Here is a 26,106-nt window from a genome sequence, read left to right on the forward strand (position 1 = left end):
ATCTACAGTAGTCTAGTTTTACTTAATCTACATGTTTTTGTTTTTTAAACTTCCTTTTTTTAATGGGCACGTTTTGCCTCAGAACACCCTGTCTGAGTGCTCCTGTTCGTCACTCAATACTGACTCTACTTTTTCTTTCCTTTCCATGTGCTGTTCCTTTCCTCCCTCTGCCACCCTGACCCCACGCTCCTCCCTGTCCCTCCTGCCTGTGACCTCGGCTTTGCCCGCGCCAGCCTCCCCTCCCATGCCCTCTCCCCGCCTTGCAGAACAAGACAGCGAAAGGCAGCCTCAGCACAGAGCAGTCGGAGCGGGGGTGAGGGGGGCATGTGTCGTGGGAATGGAAAGTACAGCAAGCACAGGTGAGTCGGGCGCCGCCCCTGCCACTCCCGGTGGGTGGCGGCCTCTGCCCTGCTCCTCGGCCAGGCTGCAGCACGGTGATCGGTGATCGGAAACTGCCAGCACCAGGTGGAGGAAGTGTTTGCCGTGTGCTGCTTAGGCGTTGGAGTGACTGTTCTGAAATCAGGCCTGGCGTGTGCTCCCGGGGGCAGAGGCAGCAGCCTCGCAGGACAGCCTCGGGTGGGGCAGGTCAGCCTCGGGTGGGGCAGGACAGCCTCGGGTGGGGCAGGACAGCCTCGGGTGGGGCGAGGCCCTCGCTCCTGGCTCAGCAAGGCTTCTAGCCAGACGTCATTATCTGTGAAGCTTACGGTGGGTTTTCCTTTGGAAAACAAAAAATTCCCCAAGTTTTGTTATTTGAAGTCTTTTTCCTGGTACTATGAAGGATTGATTTTTACAAAGGGAAGGAAAATCCCCTCAAAGATTTAGTAGACTTCAGCATTGATGTAGTTTTACCCTGGAAATCTCAGGAGGTTGGGTTGTGCTCTGTGAGCGTGTCTGCGGGCTGTGGTCAGGGCTGGCGGCCGAGTCTGCGAGCAGATCACCAGGCTCGTGGTCCTGGAAGCGGCAGGTCCCCGGGGCGGGAGGAACAGACGGGAAAGAGAAGAAGGGAAACCAGAACATCACTGGGGCACTCGCCAGGCAGGACGGGGGAGAGGCCGTTGTCTGAGACGTTCCTAGCGGGACTCCTCTCCCAAAAGGGGAGGCCCTGTCTACTCCGGGGTCTGAGACCCGAGCTGGGGTGCTGGGCTGGCCCCTTGGGGTGGTCCCTTCGCTGCTTACAGCGGCTCTGCCTTCGTCTGGACCACCTAACAGTGACCTGGGGAAACGGACTTCAGTGCAGGGTGTGGCGGGCTCATGCCCCGGGGGGCGGGGCGGACAGGACAGGAAGCTGTCGAGCGAGTGGACCCGTGGTCGTCATCAGGAGCGGCCACTGGCCGCCGTCCTTTCCCGCTGGGCAGCCCTCGGCTCTTCCAGGAGTTTCTGTTGGCCCTTTGAGTCCCTGCGCTTGATGGGGTTGCTGTGCCTGGGCGGCTCTGCCACCATCCCATGCTCCCCTCCAGCCAGGCCGGCAGCGCCGCCTTTGGGACCACGGTGCCGTTCCTGGGGGGGCCCTGGGAGACCGGCTACATTTGCTGTTTGGGCCGATTGTTTTAGCCGTGGGATCCCACTTCGTGTGTAATAAAAAGGGGAAGACGGGGTGCTGGCCTCTTCTTGGGAGTTGTTTTGTTCACCATGTCTTTCCACTCCATCTACTCCTGGCCCTGCCAGCTGACAGCCCGCCCCACCGGAGGGGCGGGGGGGCGGCAGGAGCCTGGTTCATCCCTGAGGTTGGCGCCACTGGGCCTGTCTGCACAAAAGAAACCAGCGGCCCTCAGCGCGGCCCTTTCCAGTCTGTGGAGGTTAAATGGCCTCTCCGAGGGAAAGGATGGACATACTGTGTCCTTCCTGTCCACCTAAGACGTTTATCTTCATCTACTGTCCCCACGAGGCAGGACCCTGTCCTGGTGTCTGAGGTCACAGTCCCCCTCCTCCAGGCCCGGGGCACCCGCTGTCACCCTGTGCAGGGGTCCGCGCTGGCTCTCTGGCCGGGCAGAGGGTCAGTGGGTGTGCATGTGGGTCCGCTGCCTGCTGCTTCAGTTTCTTCCATAAAGAGAACCGCCTTTGGAGGATTCCGTTAAGAAATAAAACGTGCCCAGCACAGCCTGCGTGGGGCGAGGCCTCGGCATGGGCGGGGCCAAGGCTGCAGTTGGGGCTCTGCCTGCACTACCCCGTCCATCAAAATCCCGGGTCTGGGGGTGCAAGTCCTAGTCCCCCACCACTCCCCACAGCATGTGTGTGACCTGCCACTTGTCCCTTGCCAGGCCAGCCAGGCCAGAGAGGAAGCATCCTTGGGCAGCCGTCCAGTGGCCACCTCCTGCCCATTTCTTAGTGTGTGGTGCGCTTCTGGCAGCAAGGCCCCTGTCCCTATCTTCCATCTTGTCATGTAGTAAACAAGGAGGCCCCCTCCGCCCCCAGCCAGGCCCCATCCGGTGGTTGGGAAGCAGGAACTCCATCACCACTGCTTTGTCCTGGGTGCGAGGGGGTGCCCCCTGCACACGCAGCCTCTGTGGTTGGCATGTCACACAGACCTAGAGTCTGCTTCCCTGGGCTGGCCCAGCGAGTCCTGGGATTCCATTTCCAGAGGCGAGCCCGACTGTCCACCCCCACCCACACTGCTTCCCGCACAGACCCGCCCGCAGGAGCCACGCGCCTTTAGCCCAAGCCCTCCCATTCTGCCCTTCTCACTGCAGAGGCCTCGTCACACCTAGAATCCCACCCCCTCCACCCGCTCCTCTGAGGCTGCGCTTCCTGTTAGTTCCTGGGCCAGGAGGGCTCTGCCTCCGACTTCATTGACCGGCTCCCACTGGGCCTCCCTTCTGTCTCCACCTCCTCCCTCTGCAGCCATCAGCGTCACTCATCTCCACTAGTCCTGGCCGTGAGGAGGGGACCGGTCCGGGCATGTGAGGGCGTCGTGGTTAAAGGAGGCGTGCCCCCCAGAGGAGGTGTTCACTCACCTGACCGTACCCCCTGTTGGTACAGACTCAGAATGAGATCCCTCCCCCGCCCGGCTGGGCCTGCAGGTCTGTGTGAGCGGAGAGTGCCCGGCCAGGCTGGGTGCAGGGCACAGGACAGCCTTGGCCCTGGGTCCCTCGCAGGCCGCAGAGCTGAGGCTGAGGGCGGGGCGAGGGGAAGTCTTTGCCAGACATCGAGGTGCCTTTGTTGTTGTTGTCTTTATTGTTTTTCCCCCCGAGATGCCTTTTTAGAGAGAACATGGCAGACCCTCCGTGCGGGCTGCAGCTGCCGGGCGTCTGCTCCCGGCTCTGTAGGTCCGTGCAGTCAGGCAGCACCGTTCCCAATTATACCCGCAGCCCGTGTGGCTTTGGCCACGTGTGTGACCTCTCAGCCTCACCAAGTTGCAAGGTCAGGCCTCTGTGTTACCTTGAAATCGCATCTGTAAAGCCACTGGCAGAGTGCCTGGCACATAGTAGGTGCTTCAAGAATTTTCTTCCTGTGCTCCCTTTCCGATGAGTGTTTTAGAAGTGAGAAGTTAGGGTCCGTTCCCTTCGGGGTGCCATGTACTTGGGCCAGTCTCACCTTGAAGCCTGGGGAGCAGCCCTGTTGGGAGACTGGAGTGAGGGCAAGATCGGTGGAAGCCCAGCCTGCCTGCCGAGCCCTGGGGGCAGACCCTGCCCCGTGCCCCGCCGCGAGCAGAGCATCGCAGGGTGTGCATGGCATCTGTTCTCCTCACACCCCCGATCCGGCATCCCCTGCAAGACTTGCCCCTCTGGTCACTGTCGGAGGCCCCAGCTCACCCTCGTCATCGCATCCATGAAGGGCCTTTGGTTCCTCTCCCCTCGGCGGCAGCCCCGGCCTCCGGAAAGCCCGGTGTGGCCAGAGGAGTCTTTCTGGCTGGCGCCACCTCTGGGGACGTCACACTGTCACCGTGGACACCCTGAGCGCGGCCGGTGGCTCCGCCTCTGCCTGTGTCCTCAGAGCTGGAGTCCAGGGTTTACATGGGGACAGTGCCTGCTGTCGGCAGTGCCTTCCTGTTACCTGTGCTCTGCTGGGAATCTCTCTGGCAAGAGCAGGGATGTGCGTGCTTTAAATAGAACATCTGAGCTGGTGCACACAGCCAGCTGGACGTTTGGCATATGAGTAAGTTTTATGGAAACTAAGGGCTGTGACGCCTGGCTTTCGCTTGCGGGAGGCGGAGAGATGAGCCTGCTCCCTAGAGTGCTGTGCTGCGAGGCTGCGCCCCGCTGGCTTCTGGGCCAGTCTCTCTGGACTGTCTCTAGGACCTTTGCACACAGAGTGGGGGGCGGGGGCAAGGGGGGGAGCAACCTTACATACCCCTGGAGGGTCACCGGGGCCTTCCTGAGCCTGGAGCTGGGCTGGAAGAGGAAGGGCCAGCAGCAGGATGTGGGGAGCTGGGCGGGTCCCCAGGGACAGGGCTCTCCAATGCAGAGCTGACTGGCCGGCGCTGTGAGTCAGGGGCCGCGAACCAGCTCTCCCGCAGGCTGGCGGGGGCTCGGCCACCGCTGTGAGGACCACGCCTGCCACCGTGTGCTGAGCCCGCTGCAGGCCCCAGGTGGACTCCCGAGCGAGGGTCACCTGGAGGGCAGTCCCCACCTGGAAGTCGGGAGTTCTCTCCTGGTCTGTTTCTTCCGTGCCCTGGGCAGGCGGGCACTCCGTGAGGGGCCCTCAGTGTAGTCTCCACAGCCAAGGGTCATTGCTGCCTTCAGGGGTGTCCCGGCCCAGAGCCACTGGTGGCTCCACCCCTGGTTTTGGATGTCTCCCAGGTCAGCAGCTCCTTCACCGGGCCTGTGGCTGCTGGGCCCGTGGAGGTCCCACACCCACTGTCTGCTCTGTCTTCCAGGTGAGACTGTGGAGATGAGGAGGAGACACTCGTGATGGATGGAAATGGTCCTACTGTGCAGCCACACCCCGCCCCGCCCCGCTGTGCCCACCCGCCTGCCAGCACCTCCTCCCAAGTCCTTACATCACACTCAACCGTGACACCACAGGAAAGAAAGACCCAAGAAGTCAGAATGGCTGTTTCCATGGACACAATCTCCATAGTGACAATGCGGGGGGAGGGGGGAGGGGTGGGGTAACGGGGAAGGGTGGGGGGAACTAAAAGGGAGGGATAAAATATATATATATAAATCTATTTTTAGTCTGGAAAGACTTTGTTTAAATGAAAGGTGCGCTGTCCCTTTTGATTCTATTTTAAAATTATCTAGCTAAAGAATTCCAAATTGGTTCCAATAACAACGAAATTTAAATGTGAAATTGAACTCAGCAAACTCTCATCTCATAGAGGAGGGGTGTGGCTCTGCCGGTCAGCCTGTCTCCCGCCAACTCAGATCTCTAGACCCAGAATTGAAAGCCGGTGAACACACCCAAACCACCCTTTGTCGTTAATTTGTCTCAAAGTGGGGAGGATGGGGGAGGGGAGTGGGGCGGTCCATGTTTTCAAGAGTGGGAGAATGATGTTTAAACACAAAAATAAATTTTTTTCATTTCCAGAAACACTATTTATTTATTTTTAAAATTTTTATCTTTTTGGGGGTGAAATTGGTAGATGCCCGAGGTCACAGCTGTGTGCTGCGTCACGTGGCTGGTGGGAGCCGAGTGCCGCGCTGGGTGCAGCAGGGCCACGCCCAGCGGGTGCTGCCCCACAGGACGGAAGTCTCCGAGGCGCTGGCGGGCTGTCTGAGCGGTGGGGGGCAAGCTGACCAGGACACCCCTTTAGCCCTTCATTCTTTTTGCTTTTGTTTTTATAAAAGAAAAGGGGGCCTGTCAGTTGAGCAGCCCCACGCTACGTGATTCTTTATGTTGTATTGTTTTGTTTTGTAAAGTGTATAATTTTTAAATATCTGAGTTTTAAAAAAAAGAGAAAAAGTACAAAAAAATTCTTGTTAAGGCCTTAAGAAGGGGTTAGTGCATCTTTCAGGGGGTCACTCTGCCGTGGGGATAAAATAGCTGTTTCACAAACAGTTTTATTTAAAAAAAAATCAAAAAAATAATAAACTTCATTTTAACCTTGTTTCCTTTTCTATTGATTGTAAAACAAATGCGTCTCTTTCTCCTCCCGCTCCAGCCCCCAGAGGTGGCTTTGGGTCTGCTGCAGGGGAGGCAGGTCTGCCTGGTCCAGCCACTCAGTGGGGGGAGCCCCGCCCGTGTGTGGGGACGGTCAGATTTACTTAAGCTGATATGAGAACATATTTCCAATCAACATTCATTTTAAAGGTTATAAAAAAATAATGCAATGTTAATGGACTTTTTTAGAGAACAGAAACCCTGGAAGGAATGTTGTGAAGTAGAAATAAGCAATTATAAATGAGTTCTTTGTGCTCATCAATTTGGGGCTGCAGAAATGGCAGATTAATTTCGTTTTAATGGCTACATCAAGCGGTGTGGTCCATTTCTCATTTCACTGCGCCGGGACGGAGGCGTGGGTGGTGTTCTGCATGGGCCTAGGACCTGCATAGCAATGACGGCTTTTTGAGCTACTTGGCTTCCCATCTGGTCTCAACTTGGCATTAACACAGTTCAAATGAAATTGATAGATTTCAAGTGTCAAGGGCTACACCACAAACTTGAAAAATATGCATCTTGAGGAAAATACTTTTCTGATAGCAAATGATTCTTCGTCATTTTGCCTTTTATTCTCCTGCCCCCCTTTGACTTGCTGGCGATGCGTGAGCGAGGCCCTGTGACCGTCCGGGTCTTTCCTCTGAAATGCTGGTGACGGGAGTGGCATGTCCCACACACCCTCCTGCCCCAACAGCTCCAGCTGCCCATGTGCATCTCAGTTCCCCCCACATTTGAGTTCTGTGCATTTTATTTAATACATTTCACTGTTTAGAGCAGTTTTAGGTTCATAGCAATATTGAGCAAAGGAACAGAAAGTTCTCATATACCCCCTGACCCACCACCCACAGCTGCCCGCTGCCAACTCCCCAGCCCCAGGGTACAGGCAGTGAGCCTGCTCCAACACCGTCACCCCAGCCCCACAGGGAGAGCCCTGTGGGTTTGGACACACGCATGACATGTGTCCGTCAGAGCACACCCAGTAGTTTCGCTGCCCTAAACAAAACCCCTCTGTGCTCCCGTTCATCCCGCCTCCTGCCAGGCACTGTCTCCAGAGTTGCATTTTCCAGAATGTCCTGTAGGTGGAAGCACAGCGTGTGGCCTTTTCAGGTGGCTCCCTTCACTTAAGGATGACATGCATTTTAAGGGTCCTCCATGTATTGGTGGCTTGGCAGCTCATTTTATTTTATTGGCTTGAGAGAGAGAGAGAAACACCTATTCCACTTACTTATGCATTCATGTGCCCTGGCGGATCAAACCCAAAACTGATGCTCTAACCAGCTGAACCACCTGGCCAGGGCCGATAGCTCAGTTCAAAATTTTAGTACTGAATGCTGTTCCGTAGTCTGGCGGCATCACCGTGTGTCCATTCGCTCAATGCAGGACACCTGGGTTGCGTCCAAGTTTGGGCAATTAGGAATAAAACCGCTATAAACATCCATGTTTTTGCGAGGACATGAGCTTCAATCCTTTGGGTCAGTACCGAAAAGTGTGATTGCTGGATCATATGGTAAAAGAATGTTTTTTAAGTTGTGGCTTAAAATAAAATTTATCATCTCAACCAATAAGTGCAGCTCGGCAGTGCTAATACATTCACATGGTTGTGCACTCCCGCCAAGCGGAAGCCCGGTGCCGGTCCAGCAGCTGGGAGGCCGGCCCTGCCAGCTCCGCCCCGGCCGTGGGCTCCGGCGTCCTCTGTCCTCTGGCGTCCGTCGGTCCGCGGGCCTGCAGCCGCCCCGCCGGGTCTCAGTGCGGAGTCCGCTGCCAGCAGGTGAGCCGGCCGGGCGCGGCGCCCACGAGCTGGATGAGCTGGACGCAGGTCCTGCCCAGGAAGGGGAGGAAGGGGAGGGTTGGGCGTTTGGGCGGCGGGGGGGGGGGGGGGGGGGGCCGAAAAACGCCTCCAGCTCGGCTCTCCCGAGGCCCGCGCGCTCTCTGGTCCGCCATCCCTCTGGTCACGCTGGCCTCAGCCTCAGGTCGCCGTGTCCAGCAGGCCCCGTGCATGCGACCACCTGTGACACGCGCGCCCAGGGGGCGGGCCTCACTCCCGGGAGGGGCGGGGGGGGGGGCGGGGGGGCGTGTTTCTAAGGGAATAAACGGGCCGATGGCCGCTAGAGAAGTTCAGGCCGAACCGTGCGCAGCAGTAGCTCGGAGCGTGGGTTTGCGATGGACCGAAGGCTGCTCGGTGACTGTGGCCCGTGGTTCCTGAGAGCCTTCTGTGCCTTGGGGACCATGGAGCCGCCTGCCTTAGGGGCTGTGGGGGGAGCGCCAGTGCCCGACCAAGAAGCTGCGTTGCACAATGATGGCGAGGCCCACGGGCCACGTAGCCGCAGGGCTCCTCTGGCTGCCTGTGCTGCACAGCAGGCCCCTTCGGGGAGCACAGGCCTGGCCCTCACTGCCCTTCACACCTGCCCGGGGGACTGCTCGGGGAGCAGGGCATCCAAACAAAGGCTACGAGAAGGGAAGGGGCATTGCCTGATACGGCTTGGCCCTCACCCTTCCCAGGGGTGTGAGGCAAGCTCTCACTCTGGAAATGGCTGGAGTACCCGGGTCTCAAAGGGGCTCTCCGCAGCTGAAGCAGGGCTGGAGGAAGTCCCCCCCCCTCCCCCCACCCCTTCTCTCCCTCACTGGCGAGGATGAAACAAGCCAAGCCCTGGCCAAGGAGAGATGCAGGGTGGCCCACCTGGGGCCCATCAATCTACACACGCAGCAGCCAGTCAGCAGGGACCAGTGTGGGGGGTGGGGAAGGGGCAGAACAGTGTTCACACTCCAGGCCAGGCGCCAGGCGGGATTGGCAAACATTGAAAGCCAATACCCAGAGGCCACAGCGCTCTGAGCCAGAGGCACCCTGGGAAGAACTGGTGCTCCTACTGTTGGGAAGTGAGGGAGAGAAGGGGTGGGGGGAGAAGGGAGAGGCTTCCTCCAGCCCTGCTTCAGCTGGGGAGAGCCCCTTTGAGACTTGGGCACTCCAGCCATTTCTAGAGTGAGAGCTTGCCTCACACACCCCTGGGAAGGGTGAGAGCCAACCTGTATCAGGCAATGCCCCTTCCCGGCCTCTGGGCTCCTGGGTCTTCGAATTTGGGTGGGTTTGACCTCAAAGTTCCCACCAGTTTCACTGATTTGAAAACTGAATCCCACCTCTCTCACTGTTGAAGAAGGAGGGTGCTGAGGCCAGCAGGCACCCTCTGCTTAGAAGGGGCAGAGAGGCTGAGCAAGAGGGAGGGCCAGGTAGCCACCGTCCCCGCCTGGAGATGGCACGCGCTGGCAGGAGACGGTACGGAGGTTTGCCTCGTTCCGTGAGGGGCCACAGAGCCTGAGGGGACCAGGCCCAGGGAGAGGGGGGGCCCGCACAGGGAGCGGCCTGGCCAGGAACTGCATCAGCCCCACTTGGTTAACACCCCTTGACTCCCAGCAACAGTCTGAGCAGCTGATGGTCAAGGACAAACGATAATGAGGAGGAAGCAGGCCCCCTCCTCTGGGGACAGTCACATCCTAGGCCAAGCCCACCGCAGCTCAGTCCACAAGGGAAGTGTCCCCCTCCCACACCCCCAGCCCTCAGAGTGGAGCCAGGAGGGAAGGAGATGTGTTACTGGGCGGCCAGCAGAGCTACGAGGCCCAAGGACCAATTAGTAACAAACAGGAAGGGTCCTCGGGCAACCAATGGGCTTGTCGGGGTGACCAGGGAGCTCTAAACACACTCTTCGCCTGCCCTCCTCACCCCAGGTTCAAGCTCACCACAGCCAGGACCCAGCGGAACCCAAGGAAGGTAGGCCAGCAGCCAGCCAGGTGAGAGGCTCAGCAGGCCTGTGAGCAGCCTCAAGGTGGGGGCCGTGTCCAGGCAGCCTCAGGCCCTGGGAGAACGAGGGGACATGTGTGTAAGCCGTGTGTGTGGTGTTTGGGAGTATAATGTGTGTGCATGTGACTGTGTGTCAGACTGTGAGCACGCGGGCAGTGTCTGCGAACGTGTTTTGTGCGTGACTCTGTGTTGAGTGTTCTAGTGTGAAGGGAAGGGGCACTGAGAGCTTCATGGCCCCCGCGGTCCCGTGACCTCCCTCTAGCGCTGGGCAAAGGTCAGCAACGAACCTGGGAGGGGAAGGGCGCTCAGGAGGAGGCAGGCGATGGCGGGAGCAGGGACATGTTCAGGGACCAGACTGCGACCACGTTAGGTGTGAGGCTGAGAGACAGGACGCAGGATCAAGCCTGGAAACCCCTGGTTGTTCCTCGGAGCCCAGACAGAGCTGCGGAGTGAATTGGGGGTGAACTATTCCCCCCCACCCCCACCCCGAGAAAGCACCTAGAGAGGTCAGGACGGGCAGGGTTCTCTGGCCACCCCTGCACCTGACCTTGCCCAACCTCTCCCTGTACCCTCTGACAGTGGTAACTCCCAGACAGGCTGGCTCAGGGCAGGGGGCATGGTGAGGGTGCTGTGCCTGGGCCTGTCCTAGGTGCCTGTGTGGTGAGGGTGCCAGTGTGCACAGAGGAGCCCTGAGGACACTGAGACAGCCATGGGGCTGCTGACGGGGGAGGCGCTGTGGCCCCTGGCTGTGGCCATGGCCGTCTTCCTGCTCCTGGTGGACCTGATGCACCGGCGTGTGCACTGGGCTGCGCACTACCCGCCAGGCCCCAGGCCGCTGCCAGGGCTGGGCAACCTGCTGCACGTGGACTTCCAGGACATGCTGCACTCTGTTAACCAGGTGAGGAAGGTGGGGGTGGGCAGCCATGGGGGACCCTCCTCGCAGCAGGCAGGGTGGGTGTGAACCACAGGCTGGACAAGGAGCTGAGCTGAGAAGAGGGGGCGGGTTAGAGAGGCTCCCTAAGGAGGTCATGCCTGCAGGGCCCAGGGACAGTTGGGATTTTCCAAAGGTCACAGAGGGCAAAGGTTGCAGAGGGGGTGGGACTTGGCAGTGGGTTTAGGTTCTGCTTAGTGTTGAAAGGAGGTGAGCCTGAGTCCCGTCCGCTTAAATATATTTTTATTGATTTCAGAGAGGAAGGGACAGGGAGAGCCGGATGGAAATAAATGATGAAAGAGAATTATTGATTGGCTGCCTTCTGCATGGGGGTGGAGCCCACAACCCAGGCAGGTGCCCTGACCAGTAATCTAACTGTGACCTCCTGGATCATAGGTCCACGCTCAACCACTGAGCCACGCTAGTCGGGCACGAGCCCCTTCTGTTTAGCTCAGGGGGAAAGGTCTGGAGAAGGGGGAGCGGAGTCTGGCCAGGAGCCCCATTTCAATCAGGAAGTCAGGTTGAGGGAGCAGAGAATGGGCTCAAGTCTTCTGCTCTGTGGGTCCTTGGGCCTCACGCTCACCTCTATGGCCTTAGCTTCTGCCCCTGAGAGAGAGCATGCTCACCTGGCCTACTGACAATTTTGGTGACATTTGCAAACTCAGAGATGCGAGATGCGAGGTCCTTGATCATAGAGAAGTGACCCCAGCGCCCCGACCAGATAAAAAGTCTTTGCATCGCTCCCTGCTGACCTCCCAGGGGTCCTGCAAGGTCAGGGCCCTGAGACGCGGCCAGCTTACCCAACACCCTCCGCCCGCAGCTGCGGAGCCGCTTTGGGGACGTGTTCAGCCTGCAGCTGGCCTGGACGCCCGTGGTCGTGGTCAACGGGCTGGCGGCCGTGCGCGAGGCGCTGGTGCACCACAGCGAGGACACCGCTGACCGCCCACCCTCGCCCATCCATGAGCATCTGGGTTTCGGGCCTCGCGCGCAAGGCAAGCGGAGGACCGGGCCGACCACAGCCCAGCGGGCACGGGGCCCGCAGACACGCGGCAGCCCACGCGGAGGAGGGCGGTGGACTCGCTGTGCTCTGGGCGAATAGGAAGGGGCGGCAGGTGGAGGGGGAGCCTGTGCCCAGGGTGGGGGGGGTGGGCGGGGCCTCACGGGGACAGGGCGGGCCAGGCCGCAGCGTTCAGCACTGGGAAGAGGGACCAAAGGAGGGAAACGGAACCCGTGTGGGCGGGGCGAGGGCGGGCAGGACCTGCCAGGAGAGGGAGGGAGCTGGCGAGCAGTGTGGGCGGACAGAAGGGGGCCGGGCTCCAGCTGGAAGCGGGTGTCAAAGTTGGGGAACGGGTGGGGACAACTCCTGTGGGCGGGGCCTGCACCGCGGGGGGCGGGGCTGGTGGGCGGGGCCGGGCCGGGCGGAGGAGGGAGAGCCCGCGAACCACGTGTGTAGCAGAGGCGGGGCCAGCGCCCACTCCCTGCTCCCAGGAGTGATCCTCGCGCGCTACGGGCACGCGTGGCGTGAGCAGCGGCGTTTCTCCGTGTCCACCCTGCGCGACTTCGGCCTGGGCAAGAAGTCCCTGGAGCAGTGGGTGACCGAGGAGGCCGCCTGTCTCTGCGCCGCCTTCGAGGACCAGGCCGGTCAGTGCGGTGGCTGAGGGGGAGGCGGGGAGGGGCTGGGGACCAGAAGCGGGACCCGACCCCCGCTCTGCACCCCCTCCCCTAGGGCGCCCCTTCAGCCCCAACGCCCTCCTGAACAGAGCGGTGAGCAACGTGATCTCCTCGCTCATCTATGGGCGGCGCTTCGAGTACGAGGACCCGCGCTTCCTCAAGCTGATGGACCTGATGGAGGGCGCATTGAAGCACGAACCAGGACTCCTGGGCAAGGTGGGGGAGTCGTGGGGCCTTGACTGTCAAGAGGACACCTGGGCGCAGGAAGGCCCGCCCCGGACCCACACCTGTGCCCGTCCAGGTGCTGGAATCGGTCCCTGTGCTGCTGCGCATCCCGGGGCTGGCTGCCAAGGTCTTCAAGGGGCAGAGGGCCTTCATGGCTCTTCTGGACGAGCTGATCGCCGAGCACAAGATGACCCGGGACCCAGCCCAGCCCCCCCGAGACCTGACTGACGCCTTCCTGGATGAGGTGGAGAAGGTGAGGGGCAGCTGCCAGGGATGGGGGCAGGGGCTGTGGGTTGTGCCATGAGGTAAGCCCAGGGTTGGGCCCCCAGGCTGCTGGGTGTACTGTGGGAGCCACTGGAGGGCTCCCTCCCTCTGCCCCTTTGCCCGCCCTCTGCATGGCCAGGCCAAGGAGGACCCCAGGAGCAGCTTCAACAATGAGAACCTGCGCATGGTGGTTGCTGATCTGTTTTTCGCTGGGATGGTGACCACTTCGACCACACTGGCCTGGGCCCTCCTGCTCATGATCCTGCACCCGGATGTACAACGTGAGCCCGGCTTTGGGTCGGGTGGGATGGGGGAGGCAGGAAAGGGTCAGCCCATGGTCCCTGAGCTGAGTTGGGCTAAGCAGACGCTGGGTCTTGACTCTGAGGTCAGAGTGACTTCCTTCTCCACATGGGCCCAGCCCCCGATTCACCCCCTCTCAGGCCAGAGCCCAGCCCTTACCCCACCCCCACCACCACCCCCGGGACTGACACTGTGGGGATGCTTGTCTGTCCAGACCGGGTCCAAAAGGAGATCGATGAGACAATAGGGCAAGCGCGGCGACCAGAGATGGTGGACCAGGCCCGAATGCCCTTCACCATGGCCGTGATCCACGAGGTGCAGCGCTTTGGGGACATCATCCCCCTGGGCGTGCCCCACATGACCTCCCGCGACATTCAACTGCAGGGTTTCCTCATCCCTAAGGTAGGCCTGTGGCCGCCCCACCCCCGCTCAGCCACACCCACCACCTGTGCTCTGACATGGCCACTGACCAGGACCCTAGCCCCGCTCACTGCCCAGCACTGACTGTCCTGTCCGAGGGGCGTGGGGGTGAGCGCAGAGGCAGGGCCCCGCTGGGTGGAAGACAAGCTCAAGTGTTGGAGGAGCCCCTGGGAGCAGGGACGGGTGGCAGGGAGGCCCCATGAGAGGCATGTCACTGGGCTCCACGGGGTCAGGGAGGTGGCTTGTGCGGGCGTGGTCCAGACAGTGTGCGCCCATGAGTGTTTGGTGGCAGGGGTCCCGGCATCCCCCACCCAGACCCACCCACGTGAGGTGTCTCCTGCCAGGGGACCACGCTCATCACCAACCTGTCGTCAGTGCTGAAGGACGAGACCGCCTGGAAGGAGCCCTTGCGCTTCCACCCCGAGCACTTCCTGGACGCCCAGGGCCACTTCGTCAAACAGGCGGCCTTCATGCCCTTCTCGGCAGGTGTCTGTGGGGGCCCAGCCTGCTGTCCCGCCCGAGGGAGCCTGGAGGCACAGGGCCCAGGCGCAGGCTCATGCCTCACCCCCCCCCTCCCCATCCCACAGGCCGCCGCTCATGCCTCGGGGAGCCCCTGGCCCGCATGGAGCTCTTCCTCTTCTTCACCTGCCTCCTGCAGCGCTTCAGCTTCTCGGTGCCCGCTGGGCAGCCCTGCCCCAGCGACCACGGGACCTATGGCCTCCTGGTGGCCCCACCCCCCTACCAGCTCTGTGCTGTGCCCCGCTAGAGGGGCAACCACACCCCAGCCGCTCCTCAGCTGGGAGCCCTGATGTACAATAAACCAGCCTGGTGGCTGCAGCCTGACTTTGAGTCCCACCCAGGCCGCTTAACCATCCTGCCAGCCAAGGGGCCTCAGCAGCCTCCCCAGGCCAGGCCTGCCCGGCCTTGTCCCTCCTCACCTCGCATTGGGCCCATTTGAGAGGCGGTTATACGGAGGCTCAGAAAATGAGAGCTGACCCCAGTCGCCTGTGGAGCCCCATGCTGGCTGCTTGCGTGGGTCCCAGTCTCTGCACAGGCCCCAGCCCCTGCGCGCCCCGTGGGAAAGGGAGGCCTCGCTCAGCCTGATGCCGACTCTCAGGCCCAGCAGCACCCGCCCTGCACCACAGGCAGCAGCTCAGCCAACACCAGCAAGTCTGCTCCCCCACTGACACCCCAAAAGGTGGGGAACTCAGGAAGGCTGGGAAGTGATGTGCCAGGTTAACGACCAGGCTCAGTAATGGGGTGCAGAGCTCTCCCTGGGAACCCTAATGGCAGCCCAGGAGCCAGCCCCCTCCCTGGGCCTCTGTGTCACCCCAACATTGAATTAGCCACATTCCCTGACGCCTCAGGTCTGCTCCTGGCCCAGCTGCTGCTGGAAAGAGCTGTCTCCTGGGCCAGCTGCCGCTGGAGAGACTCATGTGGGCTCCAACCCCGGGCACAGTCGTCAGAGTGGCCAGGCCATGTGCCTCTGCCTCCTTCAGCAGCCAGGCTTGGCGCCTGGAGCAGACACGGAGCCCGGGCCATTCCCTGTCTTTCCTTCTGCACTGTACATGCGAGCCATCCTGCCTCTCCAGCCAGAAGGCAGGCCCTGACCTTGCCCAGGCCTCACAGGTGATCATCCGGTGCTGGGTCAGCTCTTCTCCCGCAACCCTCCAAGCCCTCCCTCCTCTGGACTGACAGATCCCACACCCGGGGTAGAAATCACGTTCCAGGTCACCTCCCTCTTCTGTGACCCCTCCCTTGGGACAGCAGAGCATTTTGGCATTGCTAAAATCAGCGGTTCTCAACCTGTGGGTTGCTACCCCTTTGGGGTTCGAACGACCCTTTCACAGGGGTTGTGGAAATACATCCTGCATATCAGATATTTACATAACAATTCGTAACAGTAGCAAAATTACAGTTATGAAGTAGCATTGAAAATAATTTTATGGTTGGGGGTCACCACAACATGAGGAACTGTATTAAAGGGTCGTGGCATTAGGAAGGTTGAGAACCGCTGGCTAAAATGATGCCTCCCTGTGTGCGGGCACACACACACACACACACACACACACACACACTCATGCCCACCTACCAGGACCAGGTCCTCCCACCCCGAATCTGAGTCCCAGGGACACTCTAACAGTCAAGGAGAAGTTATAGAGAACCCTGCTTTCCCTTCCTCTTGGGCCCAAGTGGGGGATCCCCTGCCTGGTCATTCGGGACGTGGTAGTAGGGTGCACCCAAACTTTACCTCTCCTTCTGGCCGCATATACCAAACACCATTTTCAGTCTAAGGAGAAAGGGTAGGCAACAGTCAAGGCATCACAGGCCCGGGGCCCCAGTGTTCCTGGACCCCGTGGCCTGCAGGAGTCACAACAGGCCAGAGGCAGCCAGGGGACAGGAAGGACCTCCACGGGCCAGGCTCAGCCAGAGGATGGCCAGCTGGTCCAACTAAGGAGGGAGGGCACTAGCACCAGGAACTTGGGAACTGCTCAAAAATTTCTCCCAAGAGCTCCAAATGAAAGATGGTTTCCATGCCTCAGAGCTGGGAAGGGAGGTCCCAGGGAAAACAATGGGAAATGGGGGGGTGGGCTAAGATGAAGGAGAGAGGTATAGCTCTATTGAACATTTGGTATAAAACGACTCCAGGTGTAGGTGGTGAATGATAACTATAAATAATAATGATTTAAAACACTTTAAAGTATTTTCTGGGTTACAGAGCATTTGGGGGATTGTTGCAGAAGACCAGAGAAAAACCAAGCAACGCTTTAGAGAGATGGTACACTGTTTATTACGCCAGCGGACTCAGCAGAATAACTTCCCAAGTCTGAGCAAAGTAACATGCAGGGAGCTTCTCTTTTATATCTTTCTGGTGTCTTTGTCCCTCAAATATGGATTATGCTCTGGTCCTTTTCGTGGGCTTTGCATAAAAGGCCCCAGGTGTTGGGGGTCTCCAGGCCATATCTAATGGTCTGGCCTGGTGCCAGCACTAAGAACCCCCGCTCCGGAGCTGTGCACTGTCCATAGTTTATGGCCTCTGTGAAATGTGAGCATTTAGTTACAGGTTCTGCTAGACCAGTTTCTGGGAAAGAGGCAGTGACTTCATTGTAGGTTCTCAAGAATGTACAGTGGGCTTGCTGGCACAGATTCAGATTGCTAGCCCCCCAAATATCAGGGTTACATTGGAATTAGCTTTTTTAGCCTTCTCACTGCCCCACCACCACCCTCCACCCTTGTCCCACAAGCTTCTCTTAGCCTTGTGGTACAACGCCTATGGGATGTTATGATGAACAGGGACGATGACCGCTCTAAGCTGCTTCCTGCTGGTAAGGGGCGATGACGATGACCAAGCGATTAGTACAGTGGTTCCCAACCTTCCTAATGCTGCGACCCTTTAATACAGCTCCTCATGTTGTGGTGATCCCCAACAATAAAATTATTTTTGTTGCTACTTCATAACTGTAATTTTGCTACTGTTATGAATCGTAATGTAAATATCTGATATGCAGGGTGTATTTAGGTGACCTCTGTGAAAGGGTCGTTCGACCTCCAACGGGCTCACGACCCACAGGTTGAGAACCGCTGTGTTAGCATCTCGTTTCTCCCTCTCGGAGTGGTTTGTAGGGAATTCTTCTGGTTTGTAGGCCCATCTGAAGTGTAAAGGCATCTAGGCAAGATGAGATAAAGTGAGTTAAGAAATTTAGAAGACAGGGTCCTAATGTTACGGCTATGAGTAGCATTAACAGTGGTCCTGCCAATGGGAGAAGCCATTTCCAGACCCCCACCCCCACCACCCTTCGCCATTCAAATAGTCCAGGACTCAGACAGCTCCCACCTTCTTTTTGTTGCTCGTTCGATTAGATCCTTTGCCTTATCCCTGACAATGCCCGACTGGTTGGCATAAAAGCAGCACTCTTCTAAGAAGAGGCAGATTCCACCTTTCTCTGCTGTTAATTAGTCTAATCCTCTTCTATTCTGTAGTACTACTGTGGCTAAGGAATCATCTTGATCCTGTAAGGCAATTAGAGTCTCAGCTACTTTCTCTATGTCTTCTGAAAATTCTTGGGTCAAAACTTGATAAGACACAGTGAGCTATTCTCCCTATCCCAGCTCCTATGCTACCCCCAATTCCGAGCGCTATTAGAAGGGGGATTACTTGCAGAGCCCTCTTATATCTAGTCACTGCTTTAAGTGGGAGGGTGGTCTCAATGGATTGGTTGTTGGGTGTAATAGACATAGCTGGGGTTAGATAGGCAGGAGTGCACACTCCCATCCAGTTTGCAGGCAGGCAGAGGTAAGCAGCTGTCCCACACATGTAGAATGTTTCTGCAGGGGGGGCACCAGGGGTAGGTGGTGTTTTCAGCCTTGAGGGTAGAGTTGCATAGTTCATCTGGGAGGCGACCTGTTGGGTGTTGGCCCTGAGTCCTGTTGGAGCAAATAGGGGCCACATTAGTTAGCTGCACGTTGGCCGTGACGGGTCCTATTATTTCTTAGGTTAAGTTCCCTGGTTTAGTTACGTTTACTGGAGGAACCATTAATAGGAGTGGTCCCAGGGGGAGGCAAAGCCAGCAGTCCCTAGCCAAATAAGGGTTGGTAATATTGAGGAGATGGTGGGTTGAATTGAGGAGCTGATAAAACCGGGGGTCTAAGTCATATCGCTTCTGTGGCTGAGTCCTCAGTTTAGGTAATCTGGGTGTCTCATGTTCAAACAGCTGCCTGATAGTCTTTTTAATATATGCCTCCTGGGCTTGGTCCTGGATCCCTGCCCCCCTCCCCCATCAGAGTAGCCAACATGGGTGCAGCGGGTCCAGGAAGTTATTGAGCCTGGCTTTCCTTGACAGATGTGTCCTGCCCATTTTTTGTCTGGGCTTAATTCTTCCCGTCCAATGCAATCCCCCCACCCCCGCCCCACATGCATTTGGTAGCGGAGTCATAACATGCTGCAGGCTGATAGGTACAGCTAACAAAAATATGGCTTGATTGGGTTCTCCCGTAGACTACCCAGTCTAGCATATTTGGGTAGTGAGTCTCTAAGTAAGGACACGTGGTAGTGGCCCCTCAGAGAGGCAAGTATGTGCTAACTAATATTATTAGTGGTAGCATGTTATTCTCTCTACTAGAGGCCCAGTGCACGAAATTCGTGCACGGGAGGGGGGTGTGTCCCTCAGCTTAGCTTGTACCCTCTCCAATCTGGGATCCCTCTCACAATCCAGGGCTGCTGGCTCCAAACTGCTTGCCTGCCTGATTGCCACTAACCGCTTCTGCCTGCAAGCCTGATCACTCACTAACCACTCCCCTGCCAGCCTGATCGACATGTAACTGCTCCCCTGACAGCTTGATTGCCCCTAACTGCCCTCCCCTGCCAGCCTGGTCACCCTTAACTGCCCTCCCTTGCCAGCCTGGTCACCCCTAACTGCTCTCCCCTGCTGACCTGGTTCCCTCCAACTGCCCTCCCCTGAAGGCCTGGTCCCCCTAACTGCCCTCCTCTGCTGGCCTGGTCATCCCCAACTGCCCGCCCCTGCAGGCCTGGTCCCCCCCAACTGCCATCCCCTGCAGGCCTGGGTCCCCCCCCAACTGCCCTCCTCTTCTGGCCCAGTCTCCCCTAACTGCCCTCCCTTGCAGGCTTGGTCCCTCCCAACTGCCTGCCCTGCTAGCCTGATTGCCCACAACTGCCCTCCCCTGCTGGCCATCTTGTGGTGGCCATCTTGTGTCCACATGGGGGTGGCCATCTTTGATTACATGGGGGCAGCCATCTTGTGTGTTGGAGTGATGGTCAATTTGCATATTACCTCTTTACTATATAGGATTCCTGTTTAGTGGGGGATCCACAGCTGTGAACCACTAGGACAAAGAGTAGTACTATGGCTATTCCTGCAAGGCAGATGTAACCAAGGATGGCATGACAAGGTGTAGGCCAACAATTCATGACGAGGCCTTTGTTTCCTTGCTGTGTAGGAAGCAGTAATTTTATGGTGCTCTGTGTCCCAGAAGGGCAGATGAGTTCTCCTCCTGGTACTAGTCTCAGGTTCCAGTGGCACTCACAAAATGCCAAAATAAGAATTACTAGAAAGATAAAAACAATGATTATCCAGAAATACCAGAGCATATTGCCTTTAAGAGAAGATAAGAAAGAAAGATTAGTGTAAGGAAGAATTCAACAGGCTGTTTCTGAACTCCTTGGAGCAGGTTGATCAGCCATGTCCATTGTCTTCTTGAGGGTGATCTGCAGGTGGTGTTACTGGTCAGAGGTCACCTTCCACTCAGGCTGGGTGTCACTTGGCTGGTGGGCTGCTTTCACCCGGGAGTGGTGGATCCAGGTGTTCAGTCCTGCAACCTTGAGAGCTGTGGAGTTCATATGACTGGATAGGGTCCCTTCCAGGTAGGCTTAAGGGGTACCTTTTTCCAATCCTTTACCCAAACCTGGTCTCCAGGTTTATAAGGATGTACTGCTGTCCCTAGAGAGATGGGTAATCGATCAGTAACCCATCTGTGGACCTCAAAGACAGTTTTTCCAAGTCCTTGTAATTGCTTCTGGATTCCTAGGTTCCCTATTTCCCCCCAGATCTTCCTTTGGCTGAATCAAGGGAGGGGGTCTACCATATAGAATTTCAAAGGGAGAGAAACCTACCCTGGCCCTTGGGGCACAGTGTACCCGCAGGAGTACAAGAGGCAAGATATCTGTCCAGGGTAAGGTTGTCTCTTGGCATAGCTTAGCCATAGCCTGCTTGAAAGTCCAATTCATGCGCTCTACTTTCCCTGAATTCTGAGGCATGTAAGTGCATGTAGGTTCCATTTAATTCCTAAAGCCTTAGCTACCTGTTGTACTATTTCTGCTACAAAGGCTGGGCCATTATCGAACCCTATGGTCAGAGGCATTCCATACCATGAAATTATATCCTTCAGCAATGCCTTAGTGACCTCTCTCGCCTTTTCTGTGCAAGTGGGATATGCCTCAACCCATCCTGAAAAAGTGCAAATTAAGACTAGTGGGTATTTATTTCGTCTGCTAGGCCCTACTTCTGTAAAGTCTACCTCTAAGTCCTCAAAGGGAGCTTGCCCACAGAGCTGAACTCCTATCGGTCCCACAGGACCCTGTTTGGCGTTGTTCTGAACACAGAGGAGGCAACACTGAGAGACTGAGGCACACAAGGAGGGAAGACAGGCAATCAGGTAGTATCTGCCCAACAAAGCTTCTAGGGCAGCCTTTCCTAAATGAGTGAGTTGATGCTGCTGGAGGACTACCTTATGGGCTAACTGTTCTGGGACATAGACCCTATGATCTGGGAGTATCCACCAGCCTTCCTTCGTTCTCTTGCCCCCTTCTTGCTGGGGCCATCCCTCTCCCTGAGGAGTGTATTTTGGAGGTTCAGGTAATTCGGGGGCCAACATGATCCGTGATGGTGCCACTTGGCTGCGGCGTCAGCACGTCCGTTTCCTTCTGACACTGAGTCTTTCCCTTTCTGATGACCTTTGCAGTGGATGACGGCTATTTCCTTGGGCTCCCAGACTGCTTCCAGTAACTTTAAGATCTCATTCTGAGTTTTGATTCCTTTTCCTCTGGCCGTCAGGTGCCCCCTTTCCTTACATATGGCCCCATGGACATGCAGGGTAGGAAAGGCATAGCGCGAGTCAGTGTAGATGTTGGCATGCTTATTCTTACTGAGTTCTAGGGCTCTTACTAAGGCCCAAAGTTCTGCCCTCTGCGCTGACCATCCTTCAGGCAGGGCCTGTGCCTCAACTGTCTCAAAGTTTGATACTATTGCATATCCGGCTCATCTTTTCCCTTCATCCAAGAACCTACTGCCGTCCGTGAACAATACTAATTCCGGGTTTTGCAGGGGTTTGTCTTTTAGATCTGGCCGGCTGGAGTAAACCTCCTCTGGGACTTCCAAACAATCATGCTCAGAGGCTCCCTCAGCGATGGGTAAAAAGGTGGCAGGATTAAGAGCTCTCACTGCTTCTAATCGTACCCGTGGATTCTCACATAATAGTCCTTGATACTGAGTCATCTGAGCATGAGTCAGCCAGTGCTGCCCCCTTGCTTCCATCAGGGTGACAACAGCATGAGGTACTTTTACATTTAAATCTTGTCCTAAGGTAAGCTTATCTGCTTCCTTGACTAACAATGCCGTGGCTGCAAGGGCCCTGAGGCACAGGAGCCACCCGGAGGCAACGGGGCAATCTGCTTGGAGAGATCGGCTACCGGTCTTTGCCACGGTCCAAACTCCTGGGTTAGAACTCCTAGGGCAGTGATGGCGAACCTCTTGAGCTCGGCGTGTCAGCATTTTGAAAAACCCTAACTTAACTCTGGTGCCGTGTCACATAGAGAAATTTGTTGATGTTTGCAACCATAGTAAAACAAAGACTTATATTTTTAATATTTATTTTTTATATTTAAATGCCATTTAACAAAGAAAAACCAACCCAAAAAATGAGTTCGCGTGTCACCTCTGTCACGCGTGTCAAAGGTTCGCCATCACTGTCCTAGGGCTACCCCAGTGTTCTCGTGAATGAAGAGATTAATGTCCTGATCACATCTGGTAGCCCTAGTGCTGGGGCCTCCGTGAGCTTTGCCTTTATGGCGATGAAGGCTTTCTCCTGTTCAGGACCCCAGTCGATGGGTGCCTTCTCTTCCCCTTTTAAAGCTTCATAGAGAGGTTTAGCCAGGTCTGAAAACCCTGGGATCCAAATTCGACAGAACCCTGCCGCTCTCAGGAATTCCCAAATCTGCCGCCGGGTGCAAGGGACTGGAATGGCACATACTGCCTGCTTCCTTTCAGTCCCTAGCCTTCGTTTCCCTTGGGTGGTTCGGAAGCCTAGATACTTGACTTCTTCCTGACAAATCTGTGCCTTTTTCTTAGACACCCGACAACCGGTTTCAGTTAGTAGTCTCAGAAGGGCTCGCGTTCCTTCCCGGCACTGAGCTCATGAGGAGCTAGCCAGTAGGAGGTCGTCTACATATTGGAGTAGAACACACCCCAAGTCCTGTCCTGGGAACTTAGATCAGATGCTAGTGCTCCACTAAATAGAGTAGGAGAGTTCTTGAACCCTTGTGGCAGTCTGGTCCAGGTGAACTGCTCCTTGGCCCCTGTAGTGGGTTTTGCCATCCAAAGGCGAAGAGGAGCTGGCTGGGAGGAGCTAATCTAAGGCAGACAAAGGCATCTTTCAGATCTAGGCATGTAAACCATTCCGCCTCTGATGGACTGAGTTCCAGAAGAGTGTAGGGATTTGGCAGCACTGACTGCAGGGTTATAGCAGCTTCATTAACAGCCCGCAGGTCCTGCCCCGGGCGGTAGTCATTAGTCCCAGGCTTTTTTACAGACAAGAGAGGCGTGTTCCATGGAGACCTGCATCGTATAAGAAGCCCCCACTGGAGCAGCTGGTCTAAGTGGACCTGGATCCTAGGTGTGCTTCCCTTGGAATTGGATATTGGCAGACTTTAACAGGCTGTGCCCCAGGATATTGGCAGATTTTAACAGGCTGTGCCCCAGGCTTTAAGTCGATTAGTATCGGGGCATGGTCCTTAGCCAGGCCTGGAGGATTCCCTTCTGCCCAGACCAGTGGGATTTCTTCCTCAAATTCAGATTCTAATGGTGAGGCCTTTGTCTGGGGGGTATAAAGTCTCCATTCTTCCTCCCTTGCCACTGCTAAGGACAGGATCGTTGGGGCGGTCTCCTTACCTAGGCGAAGCTGTGCTGAGCCATCTTGAGAAAAAGTGATTTCTGCCCCCATTTTGGCTAAAAGGTCTCTACCCATTAGAGGCACTGGACAGTCTGGCAAGTACAGGAATTCATGAATTACTTGATGGCTGCCAAGTTGGCATCAGCGAGGCCGGGAGCATGGTCTACAGGTCTGGTTCCCAGTAGCTCCAATAACGGTGACCTCCTTTCCTGAGAGGGGTGCTACTTTCTGAGTGACTCCTGAGTGCTCGGCTCCCATATCAACCATAAAGTTCCAGTCTGGCCCCCAATTTTCATTTGACCCTGGGCTCGTGGGGGCCCAGCTTAAAAGAGCCCGGTCTGTACTAGTTGCAATCAGCCATCGCTAGCCAAATGAGATCTGCTTCCGGCGGCTCTGGCTGATAGCGACTGGGTGGAAAAGGGGGTCCAGTTTTCTTACCCGGCCATTTGGGACATTCATTCTTCCAGTGTCCTGTTTCCTTGCAATACGCACACTGGTCTCGTCTCAGGCTCGCTCTTCCTTTTCCCCCTGGTCTGTATCCTTGCTTCCATTTCTGATCTGTCTGGGAGCCTGAGCCTCTAAAAGCCGCTGCTATTATATTGGCCCTTCTTTGTATTGTCCTTTCTTCCTCCTTCCTTGCTGCACTATCTCGGTTGATAAAAACCTTGTTTGCTATCTCTAGCAGCTCAGTAGCGTTTTTTCCTGCAAATCCTTCTGGCTTCTGTAGCTTTCTCCTTATGTCAGGCTGGGCTTGACCTACAAAAGCGGCATTTACCATAGTTTGATTCTCCAGAGCCTCAGGTTTAAAGGGGGTGTAGATCCAGTATGCCTCACATAGTCTCTCATAGAAAGCCGCCGGACTTTCGTCAGGCTTCTGGAAGACCTCAGAGATTTCAGCCATGTTGGTGGGCTTCTTGGCTCTGGCCCTGACCCCCTGGAGGAAGACCAGCTGATATCTTTCTAGCCCGGCCCTTCTGAGTTTGGGTTCCAATCAACTTTCTCATCTGGGAAGGCCTGCCTGGCCCATCTGTCTGTATCTAATATCCCTGCCAGGGCCTGGGTCTGGAGCCACTTCTGAGCCTCTGTTACTATTCTCATGTGCTCCTCAGTGTTAACGAACGTGAAAAGGAGCTGTTTGCAGTCCACCCAGGTGAGCTTCTGGGTCTGGAAGATCATTTCTAGGAGGTCTGCCATGGCCTGAGGTTTTTCAGAATAAGCAGGGGTGTGATGTTGCCAATTCAGGATGTCACTTGTGGTAAAGGGCTGATAGGAGAAACCAAGATGGTGGCATAGGTAAACACCGGAGATTGCAGCCTCGCACAACCACTTCAAAAATACAACTAAAAGATGGAACGGACATCACCCAGAACCACAGGAAGGCTGGCTGAGGGGAAATTCTACAACTAGAAGGAAAGAGAAAAGCATACCGAGACTCAGAGGAGGTGCGGTGCGGAAGTAAAATTCTAAGGTGCGGAGGTGCATGCGGAGAGGGCTGGCGGCTGAGGGCGCGGTTGTCTTTTTCAATCGGGAGGGAGTCTCAGGCTCTGAGCTCCAGTTCTGGGTGAGTCTCTGGGGACCAGACTCATACAGGAGAAACGGGACTGTCTGGCATCGGTCAGAACTCGAGGGCAGCTTTCTCTCGGAGGCACTCGCAGCGATTGCCAGGACCTCTGAAGGCAGGACTGAGAGCAGCCATACTGCTCGCTCCGCCTGCCCTGTTGATCCCCTAGAACCCCGCCCCACCCAAGCTGTGCACGGAGGCTTTTGCATATGAAAGGCCCGGCCCTTTGTAATCTGAAAGTTACTTAACAAACTGCAGCTGCCCCAAAGCCCCAGGGCAACTTGCATCACTTTACACCTGGCTTCTGCTGGGTAGCCTCAGGCAGAGGCTAGATTAGCACCTCCTTAGATCCAAGAGCCAGTGTACCCAGTGGCCAGAGTGGGACCATCCAATTACAACTCCTCAGATCCATAAGGGACACACTCAGGGGGCAGACTCAGTGAGCACCAAAGCCCCACTGAAGCAAGTCTTGCCCGAGAAGGGTGTCTCCAGCACAGAAGTTCTCCCACTACAGACACAGCTGACTCTCACAGCCAATTGGTCAAATCCTCCCAGTCTTACCTACAATAATCAAGGCTTACCTACAACAAGACTGTGCAAAAGCCCACAAGGGGGTGCACCAAGAGTGTCTACCTCAGGTAATTGGGGAGGCTGAGCCACTGGGCCCTATAGGACACCTAGCACAGAAAGCCACTCTATCAACACAGCGAAGCATAAAAAATGCCGAGACAAAGAAACAGGACACAAATGACAGAAATGGAGGAAAGCAAACTACTGGATATAGAGTTCAAAACCACACTTTTAAGGTTTTTCAAGAATTTTCTAGAAATCGCCGATAAACTTAATGAGACCCTCAAGAAATCTAGTGAGACCCTCGATGTTGTGATAAAGGACCAACTAGAAATTAAGCATACACTGACTGAAGTAAAGAATATTATACGGACACCCAACAGCAGACCAGAGGAGCGCAAGAATCAAGTCAAAGATTTGAAATACGAAGAAGCAAAAATCACCCAACCGGAAAAGCAAAATGAAAAAAGAATCCAAAAATATGAAGATAGTGTAAGGGGCCTCTGGGACAACTTCAAGCGTACCAACATCCAAATTCTAGGGGTGCCAGAAGAAGAGAGAGAGCAAGATATTGAAAACCTATTTGAAGAAATAATGACAGAAAACTTCCCCTACCTGGTGAAAGAAATAGACTAATAGTCCAGGAAGCGCAGAGAA

General features: G+C 56.2%; 2 protein-coding genes across 5 annotated transcripts in view; both read left to right on the forward strand.

Annotated features, from left to right (window-relative positions):
• Positions 1–5,986, forward strand: part of TCF20 (transcription factor 20) — a 163,278-nt gene extending 157,292 nt beyond the window's left edge. For 3 of the 4 annotated variants that reach the window (XM_059680760.1, XM_059680761.1, XM_059680763.1), the window contains 2 exons: positions 234–359; positions 4,814–5,986. In XM_059680760.1, coding sequence (XP_059536743.1) covers positions 234–317 — 84 coding nt within the window. In that variant the 3' untranslated portion in view covers positions 318–359; positions 4,814–5,986. The remainder of the gene's footprint in view (positions 1–233; positions 360–4,813) is intronic. The other variant, XM_059680762.1, reaches the window with a different exon arrangement.
• Positions 5,987–10,442: 4,456 nt separating this feature from the next.
• Positions 10,443–14,478, forward strand: LOC132225850 (cytochrome P450 2D14-like). The gene is made up of 9 exons (XM_059680845.1): positions 10,443–10,724; positions 11,578–11,749; positions 12,246–12,398; positions 12,484–12,644; positions 12,730–12,906; positions 13,057–13,198; positions 13,432–13,619; positions 13,982–14,123; positions 14,225–14,478. Exons 1-9 carry the CDS (start codon positions 10,536–10,538, stop codon positions 14,401–14,403), a joined length of 1,503 nt encoding a protein of 500 aa, XP_059536828.1. The 5' UTR covers positions 10,443–10,535; the 3' UTR covers positions 14,404–14,478.
• Positions 14,479–26,106: the final 11,628 nt, after the last annotated feature.

Source organism: Myotis daubentonii, chromosome 2 (genome assembly GCF_963259705.1).
Source record: "Myotis daubentonii chromosome 2, mMyoDau2.1, whole genome shotgun sequence".
NCBI lineage: Eukaryota > Metazoa > Chordata > Mammalia > Chiroptera > Vespertilionidae > Myotis > Myotis daubentonii.

Coding starts and splice junctions, on each gene's coding strand:
- LOC132225850 (XM_059680845.1), top strand. CDS start 10,536: ATGGGGCTGCTGACGGGGGAGGCGCTGTGGCCCCTGGCTGTGGCCATG. Junction 11,750..12,245: donor TTTCGGGCCTCGCGCGCAAG/GCAAGCGGAGGA, acceptor CCCTGCTCCCAG/GAGTGATCCTCGCGCGCTAC. Junction 14,124..14,224: donor CTTCATGCCCTTCTCGGCAG/GTGTCTGTGGGG, acceptor CCCATCCCACAG/GCCGCCGCTCATGCCTCGGG.